At 41.5% G+C, this 19,247-nt stretch overlaps 1 protein-coding gene across 1 annotated transcript in view; it reads right to left on the reverse strand.

The window, feature by feature from the left end:
- Window positions 1-805: 805 nt before the first annotated feature.
- FBXL7 (F-box and leucine rich repeat protein 7) overlaps window positions 806-19,247 on the reverse strand; it is a 172,163-nt gene continuing 153,721 nt past the window's right edge. Inside the window, exons 3-4 of the mRNA XM_058029387.1 lie at window positions 8,924-9,535; window positions 806-4,322 (exon numbers count right to left, since the gene is read on the reverse strand). Of these exons, the coding sequence (XP_057885370.1) occupies window positions 3,586-4,322; window positions 8,924-9,535 (1,349 nt within the window). The 3' untranslated portion in view covers window positions 806-3,585. The remainder of the gene's footprint in view (window positions 4,323-8,923; window positions 9,536-19,247) is intronic.

The raw sequence follows: 19,247 nt of genomic DNA on the forward strand, positions 1-19,247 counted from the left end.
AGAGTTTGGACTTGCTTCAAGCCTAGTGCTAAAATTAGATATTTTACTAGCTTTTTAATTTTTCAGTTCAATGTCCAGGAGTTTTGAGAAACCACATAAACCACTACTGAAGGTTTCCGTCTGGACCACGGCTCTGAGTTCAAGACATCCAACAGAAGCTGGTTTGCATTTTGCAGGAAGCCAGATGAGCACAGCTCAAAGAGGCAAGTGTTGCACTTCCCATCAGTTTCAAGCTGCTAATATGAAAAATACAGTTCTACTTTTTACAAAAGCCAAGGGAAGGATGAATACCTAGACACAGAGTTTTGGCTATAATCACAGTGCATGGTAGTTTGGATGTGCCTTTTCTAAGAGACCCCTCTCCAGAGGACACAAATGATTCCAAAGACATAAACAACATGCCAGCCTGACGGATGTGATTCATTGCTGCCTTTCTTTGATGAGATCACCATATGCTGTTGCAGAGCAGAAGAAGCCTCGCTGCCTGAGCCTGAATTTTATGGTTCAAGCATCACCTATGTTTTCACTCAGGAAATTTATAGTCTTTGCTAACCCTAAACTAGAAGACACATCAGACACACATTGCAACTTTTCCAGCAAACTCAGCTCCACATGGACTATTTCAGTTTTTTTCCAGTGCAGTTTTTTTCCAGTATTTTCTGGTTCTGTCATTTTGGAAGTAGACACAGGAAAAAGGTTAAAAGTCAAATCAGGCAAGCTGCATCAATAAGTTCAAATTTTCTTGAAATAAGTAGCAGTCTCAGAGTACCAACTCAGATCACGTAAGACTATGTATTTAAAAACATTTGGCTTAGAAAAATTACCTTTATTAACTTTCCACCAGTGCCCCCCAGAGAAAGGTTTCTACAGCATGCAAAAGGCAACACTGCTCCAGTAAGTGCTCTACCCTTTCAGCCATTCCATCTTACTTTTCTCATCAAATATGTTAACATGTCTTTAAACCAATGCAGAGACCACCCTACTGAAATTTTTATACAATTTTAATATTGTTGTTTTTTCCTTTTACTTATACTTCAATTTTCTGATTATGTTTCAGGGTCAAGAAGAACCACATGAGGAAAATCAAATTTTAAAGACAGAGATAGGCGAGGTCATAATCTGTAATAATTTTTTTTCCTCTTTTAATAGTCATTTACCTACCTGATGGGTTGATATGCTCAATCACTCACCTACTTTTTGAATTTCATAAGTATTTAATCTTTTCTTTTCCACTAGCAGTTAATCATTTAGTGCAAATGATGCTGCATGCTCATCAGTTACCAATATATTGCTTTATTTCTTGGTAGCAAATTAAGGCTTTATAGTGAGATTTGTACAGTACAGGCCAAATTTAAACATTAGAAACTTTAAAAACCATGTAGCACTATTCACTCAATTCAACATAGCCAGAAAAGTAGCTTTTTTTTTTTAATAAACAATTAAATGTTACTAGTGAGGCCTTATATTTCATGAGTGCAAATGGCTCAAAATTCCACCATCCTCAGGGCTTAACATTTAAATTCCTTGAGGCCATTTTTAGATAAAGGATAAACAGAGAGTATAGCTGGCTCAGATAAAATATACTGTATTACTTGCTGGAGAAGAACCTCTTATTTTAGAAATATGGAAAGGAAAACCAAAATGAAATTAACTGTCCAAGGGATGGGATCACCTCATATTAGTCACTGACCAGTAACAGTAGCAATGACAAATTCATTTTCCACGGCCCTCTTTGCCTTAGTATAACTTAATTTTTAATTCAGAGCTGATGCCATCCTGTATATTAAAAAATCCAAAATTGGAGGAACACACATAAATTACAGGAATTTTTGCAGCAGTAGGACAAGTTCCCTCTCCGGGGACATGTCCAAATCATTGCCTTTTTTTTTTTTTAATTTGAGAGAGCATTGTTATAATTATTTCCTCAGTAGTTATGTGTTTTTCTTGGGCATATTGATTTTCACTTCATAGCACTGATTTTATTAGTGTTGTCTGGAGATGATGGAACTACTGCTTATGAAAACCAGACACAGCGCTTCCCTTCTCATGAGACACTTAGAGTGTTTGAGCTGAACATATGAATTCACCTGTCAGTCAGGCACGGGGGGCCTGCCTGAAAATATCATCACCCTTCACGTGTCTGGCTTTCAGATCTGAGCATTACATGTGAAAATGCAGAGGAACAGCTGCCAGAAAATTGTGAAGAAAGTAACCCTGAATCAACCACACGCTCTGGGGAAGGAGCCAATGAGATGGGGGACTTCCAAAACACTCCTGCTCATGCAAGAGCAAGAGTGACCATGAGAGTACCAGGAGCTCCCAGCGTCACAGGGCAACTCTGCTGTTTAATTCTTTGTTGAACGCAGCTGTTTCTCCAGCCTAAGGAAACACACAGAGCCAAAGTCTCAAAGAATCTAAGTCTAATGTGAATAACACTTCAAGCCCCTCTGTCCCCAGGGGTGTTATCTAACATCAGGCTAATGTCTTTGAAGTCTTGAGATCAGCCATCTATCCTTTGAACTGGAAGGCCACAGAAAAGGCTCAGGTTTCCAAGTGTACTAAGGCACATACTAACTTGACCTAAACGCAAGTCCCTGGTTTGCTCAGGGAACACCCAGTGGTGGTGCCAAAGGTACACTGCTGAAAAAGTACAGCAAAGGGACAAAGCCAGATTTCCTGGTGACAGCCATGCAGCACAGCAATTGGGACTGGCCCATGCAAGCTGCTCCGCAATGCCTCAGAGCCTCTCTGCAGTCCTACAGTGCTATCTCAGCTTGTTGCAGAATTACAGCAGCTTCTCAGGCCGGTTTGCTGGCTTTTCCTTTTGCCAGGCCACCAATACCTCATTTGTTCTCCTACACTCATGTGAATACATCATTGCTTATCAGAGCCAGAAGTCCCTATCTGCTAGCAGAGGATGGTACTACACAAGCTGGAGAGGACAAATTTAGAAATGAAGGCAAGTAGCGATGATGCACGAGTGACCTGGAGGTGGGCTTCCCAAGAGAACCCATGCATGGGCACAATCTCCAGATTCACTCCACAGAAGTGCTCAGCAATGGCCAGCAGATCTTACTCTGCTTCAAATGAGTATGTTTAAGGACACTACCCAGTATTTACTGAGGGGTTACAATGGATGACTATCAGCCATATTGGAAAAAGGTTGTGGAACACAGACACAACATTGCATAGTCAGCTTCATGAGCACAGCTAGAAATCAGATGTATTTGACACAGCTGAGTAGCATGTCCGAAGGAGAGATTATGTGCTATTTCCTTTGGAGGCAGCTACTGTAGCCTGGGACAAGGTCATGGCTCTTATGGAAATGACACCCTACCGGGGATGCTGAGCACTCACTGCTTTTGCATTAAGGCAACCTCTCCACAGAGGCCCACGGCACCTTAAAAAGTGATCATATAAAAAGCAAACAAAATAGTCTTCTAGAAAACCCCTCACCCATAAGGTAGGAAAAAAACTGACTCCCGTGAGCGACAGAAAAGACAGCATTACTGATTATGGGAGCATGTGTTATTATACATCAGTGTTTTTAATACTGCATTGCAATGACAGGTGTGGGGTGTCCCTTCAGAAGAAAGCGGGGTTGGTGTGCTCTATAATACAGCGCTTGCAATGTCGTTTAACGAATCGCAGAGCATCCACAGAGACTTCGCAGTCCTGCACGTTCAACATCTGCAGGTCAAAACAGTTGGCAGCTACAATCTGCAGGCCCTGCCCGGTGATGCTCTCGCAGGATTTCAGGCTCAGGCGCTTCAGGTTGAAGCAGTTGAGGGCTAGAAACTCCAGGCCGGTGTCTGAGACCAGAGGGCACTTGCCGATGTCTAGCGATTTGAGTTTTGTGCAATTTTTGGCGAGGTACTCCACGCCGTGGTCCGTGATGCCCTCGCAGCCCCGCGCGTTGAGGTAGCGCAGCTTGCTGCAGTACTTGGCGATGTATCGGATGCCCACGTCCGTGATGCGGCCGCAGTGAGCGATGCTCAGGTAGCGCAGGCGCGACTCCAGCTTGGCGATCTCGCGCATGCCGAAGTCGCTGACGAAGCGGCAGTCGCTCACGCTCAGTTCCTTGATGGATGTGCAGTAAATCATCAGGTAGCGCAGGCCCTCGTCGGTGATGCGCACGCAGCGGCGCAGGTACAGGTGGGTCAGCTGAGTGCAGTGGGCGGCAATGGTGTGCAGTCCTTCGTCCTCCAGGACGAAGCAGTCTGTCATGTCCAAGTAGCGGATGGAGATTTGCTTCCCGTGCAAGGGAGACAGCTTGATGGAGGCCTCGCGGGTCAGACTGATGCACGTTACTTTGGAGCAGCCTAGGTGGAAAAACACAGCGAGTTTAAGCAAGCAGTAAAAACAAAGCACACAGCAGGACCAGAAAGGCGGGTGTGGAGTGGTTTGCTAGATTTGATGAAGGTATCCTCACGTTGCAAGAGTGGAATCACCCTGACTGACCGCTCTGATTTGCTGGGCTGAGTCCCCACACCAGAGGAAACAATAAATTCCACGGGAGACAGTGAAATTACTTTGAGATTGGGAGCCCTGGAAAGCAATAGACTGATTTTGTCCATATCCCCCATGTGAAATGGTGCTCCTGGGTCTATCTGGGGACAGCCTATGATCTGTTACTGCAATATGAACCCAGTGACAGCTAGAGAAAAGGATACTACGTGACAACCAATGCAGTTTTTCGATCAGTCTCGTTGCTGACTGGCTGAATTTGCAAACCAACATCAGAGGCTCTTTCGCCATCCAAACTCATTATGGAAAACACAACCCCGCTCCCTTTCCCCTCCTCCCCTGCCCCAAGCATTTGGAGAACAGATGTGAATCCAGCCCCAAGCCTGCAATGCGGGAAGGATGCAAACTGTGGCCCAACTGTGTGCTTGCAGAAGGGGGGAGATTTGGATAACCTAAGGAGAATGGAGAGAACTGGTGGAAGCCAACAGACTAATAAGGGCATGCGAGGACATGGACAGACAAAGAAAAGGATTGTGTCCAATGAGAAAGTCTGGCCATGAATGGAGGTAACTAGACTGGAGGAGAAACACCAGACCTTGCAAGGGAAGACAAAGAACTAGATTAAAGGGAAAAATACACACAGACTTTCCCCCTTTTTAGTCTCAACTCATTGCATAGTGGAGAGTGAAAGATTTTTTTGGAAAGTGTGGTTTCTGCTGCAGTGCAAACTGGCAGTCTTAGGCTTCTCAGGGAAATTCTTAAACTGTGCCAAGTTCAGCTGGGCACTTTGCATTAGCATAGCTAGAAACAGCTGCAAGAAATGAGAGTCTACCCATTAGTGATTAAGGCCCAACAGTTTTAGCCATAAATGGCTACTCAGAGAATTTCTGCAGGTTATGCTCAAAGAGTTCCCCCAGGTAGAAATAAAAAGACCTTTTCTGTATTGCAGGAACACTGGCCAAGCAGTATGAAGTGACTCATAAAAAGCGATGACCTTAGAGCTCCATGTATCAGAAACTGCAAAATACTGTAGCGTGGAATTAAAGAGCATGATGATGTCGGGAGACTGCCTCTAAAACTTACATGACCCAAAGCTGTACCACTTGCTATTAGGGTTTGTCATTCAGAGACTTAGTGGAAGGTATGAATATGCTTCAGTTCTTAAAAGCAAAAAGGAAAAATATCACTTGAGATGGCAAGTGTGGACTCACACAAATGCTGTAAGAAGTGTGGGATATGGACTTGAAACACTTTGCCACCTGCAACTAGATTTCTACATTCATCATTTAAATTTATGCCAGATCTTTAATTTGGATTTCAAATTCACTTGAAGAGAGGCAAAGTTTACCTTAGGCCTCACACAATTAAACGGGCAGATTGCCCACAGATCATGCAGAAGAAAGACCTTGAAGTAAAACACTCTGTTCAACAAACATCTTAAAACTGAATGCTATTTTCTCTTCAGACTGTTTTGGATCGGTCTATGCTCTGGAGCAATCTCTGGAAATACTTTTGCCTTCAGGTAAGTACTATATACACACTCAGTAACACAAAGGATTTTTTTAAAGGGAAGCAGAACAATACTAATGGTGTAAAAAATTCACCTCTAGTATATTCTTTGAAGTAGGTGATACAAAATGGATGAAAGGAGTTTCACAGTAGAAGCTGGCACCTAGGCAGAGCTCTGCTGCACCTGATGTAGCTGCTGCTGTTGCATTTGGCTGAGGAGGTTGCTGGATTAAGGAGTCAGTCTGGATATTTTATATTCTGACCAGAATTCAAATTTAAATCCAGCTTAATGAGAATGATGCATCCACGAGGCCAAGGAGAACATTCTCTCTGCTGAGAGTCCAAGAAGGTTTAATGACCATAATTAGAAAGTGAACGGGTCAGAAGTCTCTCAGCAGGGCTGGAGTCGCATACACCAGTTGTGCGATCACGGTTTTGTCAAGCTCAGCACTGCCATGTCTAGTTACTTTGGCTACAGTGTAAAACATTTCATGGGAAGGATATTCAAAACAGTTTCACCAGAAAAACGAGTCCATGCCGATACAGAACTGACTGATTTTTAGGCAAAATGACAGGTTCCTGGGTCTGCAACAATTTTTCTGTCCTAAATAACACCAAGTGTAAAAATAAAGCTCTTGTGACAGGATTTTCCATAAAGTATGATTTTCCATAAAGTATGATTTCTAAAAGGGTGGAGAAATGTCCAAACAGACAGGAAAAACATATTGGCTAGAGTGTTAGATAATAACTTGCAGTCAAGCTCAACCAACTTCTAGCAATATCTCAGACCTGCCCACAAGGCGGATGCTGACAGTGACAGAACTTAAATTGTGGAAAGCCCCTAAAGTTAATACAAACATCTGGTTTTGACATTAAAGATTTTGCTAAGTTTTTGCTGCCAAGTAGCCATCCAAAGGGAAAAAGGATTCAACTAGATGTACAACTGTGATCTGGGATTTAATTAACTAGCAGCTAGCATCACCCCCCAACACACACTCCAACGTCCTCTTGCTCAGTATGGAACCAAACCAGTGAAACACTTCAGTCCTGACAATTCCTTGAGCATGTAGGCACAAGCCTTGTCCTAGTAACTACAGAGAGAAGAACAGGAAAATGGAATCCTCTTTCCCAAACATCCTCCAAAATTACCCACATAAAAAAGTGGACTCAAAACAAGAGCTTGGAGACTGATTATCCTCAAATCACATGGTACATGAAGCAAAAGCCATATCCAAAGCCTAACATCCTGACTTCTGAGCATGTTCAAAAGTAGGATTTCTCCCTCACATGCTCCAAATGGAAAGAACAACTTAGGAGAAAAAGAAATTAAAATTACTTTCCTATCTCATTGATGAGACAAAATTTAAGGGAGAAAGGAATTTTATTTGACCCCTGCACACTTTATACCAAACTGATGAGCTCTTAGGGACAGACTCTGCCTTCTGGGTCTGAGAGGAAGACAGTTGGGAAAGCCACAAATGAAGACAGACCCCAAAAGAACCTATTTCAAGGCCTGGTATAATCTTTTTCTTTTCCCTGCCTTTGAAAAAGTCACCTTTGTTCTATAGCACATCCATAAATAAGAGCTCTGGACCAAAAGCATTTTCAACCACCTACAAGCCCCGAGGTACACTCAGGCTGTGAGTTCCAAAGCTCTAAGTCTAAATCACGCAGGTACATATATTTTTTTCCTGGCACTAGAGATGCTTCAGCCTGGATGTGTGATTAGCAATCCAGAACTAATGTCAGTGTGTACCAACAACAAGTAATTCATACACAAGGTCACTGTGAATAAACACCTGTGGAGTTCCATAGATTCCTTATTGCCTTGTGGTTTCAGAAAGCAATCACAAAAAAGGGCATAATTCTGATTTATTGATATTTGTTTTGATGCCTTCCATGACATTCTGCCATCCTAAGAATGCGGTGAGAGAGTTGGGTAAATCAGCTTAAAAAAAAAATAAAAAGGCAGAGGAAAGAATGCAAATCAGTGTATACCAGATAGGCAGCCCTGGAAAAAGCATCTGGTACCAATGACTCAATGGCATCACTTTCTATCCCCTGTTGTTTAATCCTCTGTCTTCATCTTTCTTGTTGCCACTGGTACCTCTGCAATGGCAAACCTGGTTTGGTTGATTTATGATGGCATTAGACTGATAACAGATGAGATCACAATGTTGAGCAGCAAATTTACTTCAGTGCTCTGCTTGGCTGCATCCTTTCCATTAAGCGCCAACCTATTTGCAGAGAAGAAATTCTGTGCAGCTGACCTTGGGAAAAAACATCTTGTTTCCCCAGAGCAGGCTTGAAGAAAATTGTCTAAAACATTTCTGCTGATCTAAACATCTGCAAGGGCAGCTTTACAAAAAAAAAAAAAAAAATAAAGGAAGAAAAGAGGAAAAAAGCTCAAGCTGGATCAAGCTGGCTAAGTCTTGTTAAAATAGCAATGGAAACAAGAGGACCTTGAAGCTAGGGATGACAACAGATATTAATACCCAGAAAAAAAGCCTAGCACTTTTTCTGAGCTCCTCCTCAAGTCACTTACCAGATTACAGATGTATTCGTTATCTATATACAATCTACATATACATGTGTGTGAAAAAGATAAAACAAATTTTGCTGAAGTGACTAGGCTTCACCACATGACGTAGCTCTGACTGCAGTGTGGGCCCTTCTATGGGTGCTTTGTGCCCATAGAAATCTGTAAGAACTCCTTGTGCCATTTGAACAGGCCATCTCTGCTAGCTCACTTCCTTTGGAAGAGGCCTGGCCACTCCAGAGGTGTTGCTGGCATTAGGGGCACTGAGATTTTAGTGGTGCCTGTCTCACAGGCGCTCTGTTAGGAGACAGGCATTCCTACTTTGAAAGACAACACAGAAAGGATAAGCGTGCAGTTATGGAGTTTGACAAACATCAAAAGCACCTGCATTGGAACATTCCCTGTTACCTGACACATCCAGGTGTTCCAGGTTTGGGCACAGTGACACGACATCGAAGACTGCCTCATTGGAGATGTTGTAGCAGCCAGACACCTCCAGCCTCCGCAGTTCAGGGCAGCACTGGGCAATGGTGTAGAGTCCTCTGTCTGTGAGCCGCCTGCAGCCACTAACAATTACCGTCTCCAACATGAGACAGACGTTGGGGGTATCCTGACAAAGCCTCCGCGTCAGCACTTTGAGAGCCCTGTCCACGTTGATTGTCTCGCCGGTGAGGCGAATTGTCCTCCAGAGTCGCGGGTCCCAGGCCAGGTTGTACCAGCGGCGGCACACGCGGGCGCAGCGGCACAGCTGGTTGGTGGGCAGGAAGGAGAAGATCTGGATCATGGCGTGGTCGGGCAGCCGGTCTATGTTGGCCTGCTCCTTCTGGTGCTTGGATGCCAGCCGGATGAGAGGATGGGTGAGACGGGTGGGAGGCGGCGAGTGGACCATGGCAACGGTTTCCCCAGTGACTGAGGACGAGGACGTCGACGAACCTCTGCCATTTTGGAAGCCAGGGGAATTCGGTGGAAATATTAATGCTGGACTGGGTGTGCTGAGCGTTCGCATGCTCAGGTCGGAATCTGGAAGATAAAACACACAATTCCAATGAGCTCTCTGCACAGCACAGCACCCTCCTAGCCTAGTTGCTTATGGAGAACAATGGACTTTGGGGTTTGTTGGGGGTTAAGCAGTTACTTCTACGAGTCAGAGTGAGAAAACATTTCAAAAGCCATGTGAGCAAAGGAGATGATGCAGTTCTGAGTCCTGAAAAGGAGACAGCAGTGGAAGAATTTTTTAAAATCCAAGGATTTTTATTCTTTATACTCTTAATTAAACACTGAATTGAATTATTATGTTTGAGTCACAGGCTTTTTTTTTTGGCAGAAAGTAACTGTCCATAACCTTGACACAGCTGTGAACTCTTAGGGGCAGAGAATGCTGTGGTCCCTCATCTCTAAGCTCCTTCAGCCATTCAGCAGGAGGCCAAAAAAGAGCTCACAAGGCAAATACTGCTTCTTTCACCAGATCTGGGCAGATGGGAAAAGCTCAACTCCATACACTTATTTTCAATGTGTCATCAGAAAAGTTAATTTCTCTAATTCAGTCATGCAAACTGAAACTCAGTTCACCCAAGAACCCAGAACAGTTCTTCATGTGCACGCAGAAAACACTCCTTTCCAATGGACTAAAGCAAACTTTTTGGGAGAAAAAAAAAAGCCCAGAAAAGTAACTCATGAAGAAACAGCATGCCTGGAAACTTGTTGGAGAATTGTTATACAATATTTACACACTAATTGCTAGGGCTATTTGTCACATTGGAAGCAGTCAACTCAACACCCCAAAACAATTTGCTACTTCTTTACCTTCTTTGGTTCATTTTAGTTGTCAAAATCAGGCACAAAATTTGAGGTTTTTTGCTACTAAGAAAGGTTACTTTTGCTGTAAGGTTATTTAAACTGTTTTTCCTGTGTGCTGACATCGCCTACAAGTAATTTCCACTCCTGCTCCCAGTTTCTCCAAGCAACCCAAGTAAAAGACTGGAAGACAACTAAGATATAACTTTGATAGTCCAGCAAATGCCATGGGCAATACATTCAGAGACTCTGAGGATGTTTTAGCAGTATGCTACACAAATACAAGCAGTGTATGAGAGATGCACGCTGCTGCTGAGCACACTCCCTCCACCTCAGCATGATCTCAACAGAAACTTTTCCAAAGGAAAGCACCACCCAGAACTGAATACAGTAACCACAATTTAGGGACCAGCAGAATAACAATTTTCACAGACAGACAATGTTTTTAGAGGACCAAGCTTTTCTCCACATCACATCTCCTGCCACATCTCCACATCAATGTTCAGGCCTTTCAGGGAAGTGTACAAAGACAGCCCCTTAAGTAACACTGACTCTGCAGCTGTGTGACTGTGAAAGCACAGATAAGCCTAATCAAGACACAGCCAGAAATGCATTCAACAAACATGTCCACACCTGGATTTGGGCAGGTTTTTTAAATTAAGTACATTTTTGGTGAATTTGATTGTTACACATAAACTTCCCCATGAAGCTTTTACTTAGCCCAGCACAGGCCTCCTCTGATCTCTCTACAGCAACAGCAACCACAGGCCTGTATTTCCACAGTGAGTCTGCAAGGGAAAGAAGCACAAATACTTAGCTGAGGAATCCAAGACACAAAGTCCAATGGCTTGCTCATGATCACCTAATTGAGTTGCAGAGACATCAAAATCATCTTCTCACACTGTGGAGGAAAAACCTGTACTGCCCAGCTCCTTCCCTCCTCCTCTTATGCATTCTTGTTTTACTTAGAAATTCACTGTTTCAGCAAATGAAAGGAAAGAACATTTTCCCCAAGGCTTCTGAGTCTGTGCTATGGCTATGTGGTCCTAACACAGGGATTTGTGTAATTATGAGCAAGAACAGTATCTTCATGCTGAGTGGGTTTTGCAGACACCCTGCTCCCTCTGAGACCTCCTAATACCCCCTGGCAGCTTTTGCAAATAATTGCATCGGAGAGTGCTATTTGGTAAGCATCTGGTATATGCTGGTATTTTAAAAATGAGATTTACAGCTGGAGAGAAAAATCCAACCAGCAGCAGCCAGGCTCCTGGAGACAAGCACTGACTCCACAGGCCTCTTAGGCAACAGGCCCTGAGATTAATTTTTGCAAGGACTTACCATATGTTTGACCTTGCTCACATTATCACCAAAACCAGTGACAGCGCCTGAAGCTAAACATGTGCAGAATATGTGGCAAAGCCTTTACTTTTAGATCATTTTTTTAAAATTTTAATACAAGAATGTTTCTAATATAAAAGAATATACACTTTTTTTCCCAAGTGCTGGATGTATCTTCTACTGTTACATGTATTTGATATTGTCAATTCCTCTCATTTTACTTTTTCATTTGCTTTGGGCCTTTTCCTTGGTTAACTGTTGGTTGCTTGTTTTACACAAACCAGAACAAAAAGGAAAACAAAATTATGTAAATAAAAAACCACAGAAGAAACACTTATTTCTATTCCACAAAACAAAACTAAAATCAAAAGCAAAAAGTTCCAATTATTTACATCTGCTTTAAACAATTTTTAGTCCTCTGGGAATGAGTGCCTTCTGTAAGACACAGCATATTTGGAAAATGTACATTTTTAGCCAGTTATCACTAAAAACACCTTAAAATTTCTGTAGGGTCTTCGTTAGTTCTGCAGTCTTCATTAGTTTCCATTCCTACTTAAGCTTAAAAAAGCTTTTCATAGTCCACGATTCTCCCCCCTTTCCCTGGTGAGCAATGCTCCAAGCTAATACGGCTAATCTCCACTGCTTTTGGATCAGAAGTGGCATTCCTTCATCACTCCTGGGCACTGTGAATAATCAATACTTAGACATTCTGGGTGTGTAATGAATTACTAATATGTGGTTTTTAACTTAGACTTTCAGCTAAAAAAGACCTGACCTTCTGTTTTATGTGTATGCTCCGTGCTTTGTGCTCTCTTAATTCTCTCATTAGTATAGCAGTTCCAGATGTGCATCCTGTATTTCCTTTCCCTTCAGTCCTGAAGGTGCATCATGTAAAACTTGCTCCCTCCATCCTCGGGGCACAGAGGGACAGACAGACACGTACACATGCACCCTGTCTCCCCATCAGAAAGTATTATGGAAAAAGTCTGTAGTGGTGTCAATGTGTTTAAAAAAGGGAGTTGTGAGCACATTACTGCTCTGCTGAGCCCATAATGCAGTATGCTCTCAGACAGGAATTTTGCTGGTAGCTCAGCTGAGCTCCACACAGAGGTATTCCTGCTTACTGTTCTCTGTACACCCCTAAGGGGAAACAAAAATTAAAAAAAAAAAATAGCAGGTGAGTCCAGCAGCCTTACTGCCAGGAAAAACTTGGAAAGCTTTTTGCTAGCATTTAAAACTTCAGCAAAACACTTGGTCTACTGTACATTTTCCAGGCTTTTCTAATGTTGTTGGGAGGGGCTTCCTGTAGCACTATCTCAACTCTAGGAGTTTCCTTAGAATTTTGTTCTTCACCATTTACTGAGTGCTTGCCAACAGGCTGTGGCAGTCTGAGAAAGAGCAAAGTAATGACCATGTAACATTATTAAACACAACCCTGCATGTAGAAATGAAGTTACTGAATAAAGTTCTCAATACACATCTTTATACACACACATGCCCTATACAAGCATTACTCTTGTAAACTCAATTGTTTACAAGCCTGAAATGCGACTTTAATTTTGGTGATCTTAGAAAGTAAAAGCAAATTAGATAGCAGCCTTGCACTTCCTTCCCTACAATCTCTCTTGCCCCTTTGCCTCCAATCTTCTGTGCAAGATACCTTTTATTAAAGCTTTGATCAAGCTCTGATAGTTGTTCGTTGATGTAAGACAAAATTTCTGAACAATCTTTAAAGAAATCTCAAAAGATTCATTCCAGAAACAGAACCATAAAAGCTGACACAGAGGGAGAAAATGCACTAGAGGGAGTTTTCTTATTCCACTAGGAATCTGGTTTATTTCAAAGGATTTTTTCTCCCCAGTTTGTTTCCCAATTAATAGATACATATGTGAACAAAAAAACCTTTAACTATATAAGAATTAAGCCAAGATCTAACCTCCATTCCTTCTGGCATTGACAATAATATGCAGTCTGATTTCAGAACCAGAGAGAGAAAACAGTGTTGTATTTCCATTACTCCAGCAACACACACTAACACTGATGTCCAGATCCCAGCATGGCCTTTTTAAGATTGAACCATTTTCCAACTTGAGGCATGACTCCATTCATTCACACCTTCCACTATGGTATGGTGAATGAGTCTCTTTTGAAATGAATACTATGCTGAGTTCTTCAAGCTAACAAAATTAAAATGAAAATTTTGCAAATACCAATCAAACTTGAGATTCTTATCTGACAACTGAAAAAGGTCCTCTGTGTTGATCTCCTGTCACCACTGATGTTTTTAGCAAAACTAAGGCAAGAAATAAACAAAACTGTGTTCAAGCTCTGAAAAAGTCAATACAGCTGAGAAGAATAAAAAGCAATTGTCATTTTTGTAAGCATTAGCTGCAGAGTAATGTGCACAAGAAGCATTTACATAGCATGCCAAAACCTCACTGACTTAGCATCTCTTCAATAAGTGTTGTGTAGATATAACATAGTTTATTAAGTGCAATGTGGGTATAGACTTCACATTTTTACCACAATACCATCAACCTCAGGCATGCCAAGTAAGTACTCCTTTTACAGAGACTGGGGAAAATGGGAAATTAATGACTGCAGCAGCTACAATCAGTGGTGCAAAGGGGAACAGAGACTTCTACAGGGGATACAATGTGGGCTGATTCAAGGAGAGACTTGTGAATTTGACAGACAGATTTCAAATATGGCTCTGTGCCCTTGGATTAGAGTAGGAAAAGGAGTTATCTAGGAGAGCAGGCTACAACCCAGCCATTTTCCTTCCAAAGCCCTGGGTATGGACAAAGTCCCAGAAAAAGTGCTACCTACAAAAAAATAAAGAGCATCTTCCACATTGCAAACATCCTCAGGCATTTTTTCTCAGGATAAGTTACCCTACTGACCTTGGTTCCTCCCAGTCCCAGGAGGCTGGGAGGAACTGGAGACTCTGAGATAGCAAAGAGGCAGCTGGAACAAAATTCACATGCAAACTTGTGTGGGGCTGCAGCAGTCAAGAGTGCCAGAAGGAAAGGGTTGCCCAGTGGAGATAGCCACATGATTTTGCAGCCTTTTACAATGAAGAAGATGCAGAATGAGTTGGATGAGCTCTCTCATCTCTCTCCAAGAACACTAAGTACACCTAAACCATCCCTGATGTGCATGTCTGCCCTGTTTTTAACTGCTCCGGGCAGCTATTACTCAGCTCACTGAGGTGCCTGTTCCAGTGCTGTCACTGTACCAAGTTTCCAAGTTTTTCCTCTTATTTGGCTCATATAAGAAACTGTTTCTTGCCCCTTTCCTTGTGCTTGTGAAGAATGAGAGGTCTTCTCTCCCCCGTAAGGATTTCTTACATGCATTTGCCTTTCTTTTTATTAGTCATGTTACTAACATTCCCAGTTTCCTCTATCTTTTCCATTTGCTCCTATCTGTGTGTTTTTCTCTTAAAGCACAATGCTCTGAACTAAGCACCATGCACACCCAACCTCACCAGCAGTGGAAAAGTGGAGCCTTTTCCACCCATATTCCATGGAAAGCACATTTCCAACCTTCCAGATTTCAACAGTCCCAAAAGGCTCATGTATTTTCACTATGTGACTCAAGATATTGCTGGGATTCCCATGTGACATACAGCACCTAGATATTTATTTTCCACACCTGTGTTTATAGAAACCATTCATCTTCCCTCCAGCTGTCTCCTTGGAGAATACTATGTTTTCTCTCTCCTTAATCTACTTTTTCAAGAGTATTTTGAGCACTGAGCAACCTTCTCTGAGTGTGTTAGTTTTCAGTTTTCCAAATACTTTGCCGCTCCAGGACCATAAATTTCATTCCATTTCTCTAGATATTGGTAATTTTGTGTCCCAATTCAATTGAAAAAGATGGTTCCTAGGGAGAAATGAAAAGTCTGGCAACTTGCTCACAAATATTGTAAGCCATTGCAGATGAGACCAGCCCAGCTGATCAGAGCATGGTGCTGGTAACACCAAGGTTGTGGGTCTAATTATTCTATGGAGGAAATTTCCTCTATGGAGGAAATTCCTCAAAAGCTGGACTCAATGGTCTTTTCCAAATCAGCATATTCTGTGATTTCTAAAGGGTTCTTCCTGAAACATCATCACAGCTGACAAATACTCAGAGTGACACTCCCCTTCAGTGCCCACCTTATCTCACCATGATTTTGTTCACCCCATATTTCACCAGTTTGTTTCCAATACACACATGCAAAAGTCCAAATAAACCTGAGATAGCTTACAGCTACTGCTTCCCTCTCACCAGACAATTCATTTTTGCCAAAACAGAAAATTACATGGAAAACTGAGGTCAAAGGTACAACACCATTTTGGCAAAGGTAAAAACTATTTTTTTACCCTGTGAGATCTTGTCAGTCAATGAGAATTCAATTCTCTTGTCTTAAAATGAGAATGCAATTCTCATTTTAAGAGCAAAGACCTGCAGCAGAGCTTGATTTGTCAGTGTAAGAATAAGCAACCTTGGAGCTCACGAAGTAATCACATCCACATGGTCTTGGAAGGAACAGTTCCACAGAACTTGAAATAACCTTTTATGGTTTTGAAAAACCCCCTTTAGAATGTAATAAGAAACTGTACCTATTGAATAAGACTAGAGGCATTGTGGAAGAGGGATATGTTAACTAGAATCTGTAGCCATCTCATAGCAGTTTCTGTGTGACACTTTACACCTTGGATTACAGTGGTGTAGCTTCCCTGTGATGTTGAGCTCCAGTTTTCTTCAGCCTTTAAACTCCTCTACACACATTTGGAGACCCGATCTTGCATTCCTGGCATACTCACAGTAGATGCCTAAAGTCAAAGAGCATTGCAAGTGAAGTAATCATTATAGTTTTATTAAGCAAATAATTCTTCCTTACAATGTATTTGTGGAAAATTGGAACTAATTTCCCCCCTACTGACTTTGTCCCCTGCCACTTGGCAGGAATTAATTTTATCCCCATATTTTTGAACGAAGCTAAAAATACAAAGACTGAGGGGGAGGAAAAGTAAAAAAGGAATTCACTATTAGTTTAGGAAGTCAAAGCATTATAATTTAGCCTTGAGTAAACTGATGATACTAGCACATCAGCTCTGAGAAAAGGGTTTCACAGTGCAGCATTGTGGGGAATTACACAGAGATGGACTGGAAGGTGCATTTTTTCCATGTTCTGTAAATATGTATCCCAAAATGAATTCCACACATGCTTAAGTAAAAGCTCTGCTTAAATCCTTCAGTCAGATGCTCTCCCAAATCTTTTTGGTATGCCAGGGAGCTCCTCCAGCTGAGCTAGTTTATATTTACATTAACAGGGAGTGCAGCCCAGAAAGAGGAGTTCTGTGGAGCAAAACTAATATTGCTGAAAGCCCAACATCCACAGGCCTGGGAAGTGGGTGTTATTTTTTTGCCAACATTTAATTTAATCCCCAATCCTGAATGCTCAGTAGGGGTTGCCTTTGGTGCTTTAGGTGTACTGCCAGAACATATTTTTTGGCTTTAGTTTTGCCTGAGTGTAACTGGGTTCATATACCTTGTGGTGGTTACTAAAACAGAGTAAGAAGGAGAGGCATTTCAAAAGCGAGCTTTGGACTTGAAAAAAAAACCACTAATGTAGATAAACTGTAGATAAACTGGTCAGAAGAAGCTCCTGTCTACCTCCTCCAAACCATGAATTATTATCTCCCATCCTATTCCATACCACTCTGAGGAGAGGCATAATGTGCCCTGCTGGATTTCCAGGGCTGGATTATCAATGGACCAGACACACTGCATTTCATCAGCCCTCATTTTCAGGATTGTCACGCCTATGAGGATCCATGATGTTTAATGCACTGCTCTAAAATGTGCAAACCAAATATAGTTAAAACAAAAATAATAATTTTACGAGATCCTTATAAATAAGCACCTTCAACATACTTCAATATAAAGGTTTAAAGAAGGCAACAACAAGATAGCAAGTTTGCTTAATTTCAAATCTTACTAAAAATCCTGCCATGGTCTCTCTCTCATCTCCTGGTAAGTTTGATAGTCTTAAATAACCCAGAAACCCAATCCTGGGGAATACAAAAAACCTTTCCAATTTATCCAGAGAATGACTTGTTTCAGTGAAACAGGCTTACAATTATAACCTGCCTTTTCTTTGAGTTACTCTACCATGCTCCAAGGTCAAAATTTTGTCAGGTTAAACATTTTTCCACCTGACTAGACAATATCTACATTACTGTGTTCCACTTTTTAAATCCACTGGTCTTTATTTTTCATTTAACGCCAAGTTTAAATAAATGTAGAGAGGATGAGTGCACACTGCTTGACAGTGGCTCTCAAGCCACACACACAGGGTCAGAATCAGTCTCTTAGAATAATACCGAGATGGGACAAACAGATCCTACTCTACCTTTGAATGATAAATACTCATTGCAAATGTATCTTTGCAATTTATATAGAAAACTGGAACAACTACTTAATGGCTCCCAACTTCAAAATGCAGAAATCCAATCAGCTGCTCCAGACAATTGTAGCTGTCCTACTATTTTACCTTCCAAAAATGGGAGAATTTGGAATAAAATATATCAGTTTACATTATTGCAAAACTTCAAGACAAGTTGCTGGAATATATTTATGGAAGAAATATATTTTCAAAATCCCCAGTTCACATGGATAAAAACCATGGGGACCTACAGAACTCTGAAATATAGTTCTGGTAGATGTGCGTGACTCTAAGTGGAAAATAATATACAAAGCAGAGGAATGTTTACCTCTGGGAAAAGCTGACAATATAATCACTTTGTTGTGTAATCAAGAGGACTTGGATCCAGTTGGTAGCAAATGCTGCAGTAGACAAATAATTCCCCCAAGAATGGCTGTTTCCAGCCTATTCACCATAAACAAATTATTTGTGTAAAAGAACATTGTCTCATAATCAACTGTTGGCATTTTAAAAGCATGCAGCTCTCAGAAATTACTGACTTTTAAATTAACAGGGGATCCAGGATTTGACCTTCAAAATTGGAGGAACAAATGGTAAGCAGTATGCTAAACAGAAGAATAAACAGTAATCAGAGATTTAAAGCCATAAAATTGTGCTTCTCTCCTATCATCAACTTTAGATTACAGAATCATAGAAGGTTGATGGGTTGAAAAAGACTTTAAAGACCATCTAGATCCAATCCTCAAACTGTGAGAAGGACAACTTCTACTAGAAGAGATTGCTCAGAGCTCCATCCAACCTGGCTTTGAACACTTCCAGGGATGGGACATCTACAACTTCTCCGGGCAACCTGTTCCATTGCCTCACTACCCTGACAGCAAAGAATTTCTTTTGTGTATGTAATCTAAACTTACTCTTTTTTCACTTTGAAGCCATTTCCCCTTGTCCTGCTCTTGTAAATAGTCTCTCTCCAGATGTTAATGATGCATTAAATCAATGTAATTTAGAATAGTACAAATATGTTTCCTAAAATAAATTCAAGCTTTGAAAACATACTCTTTGCTGATAATTTGGAAAAGATAAGCCTGCAAATTATGGGACAGAGTTGTACATAGCACAAGAAGAGGTGTCTAGATTAAAAATAAGAAAACAAACTCAAAACCC

This window comes from Melospiza georgiana, chromosome 1 (assembly GCF_028018845.1).
Source record: "Melospiza georgiana isolate bMelGeo1 chromosome 1, bMelGeo1.pri, whole genome shotgun sequence".
NCBI lineage: Eukaryota > Metazoa > Chordata > Aves > Passeriformes > Passerellidae > Melospiza > Melospiza georgiana.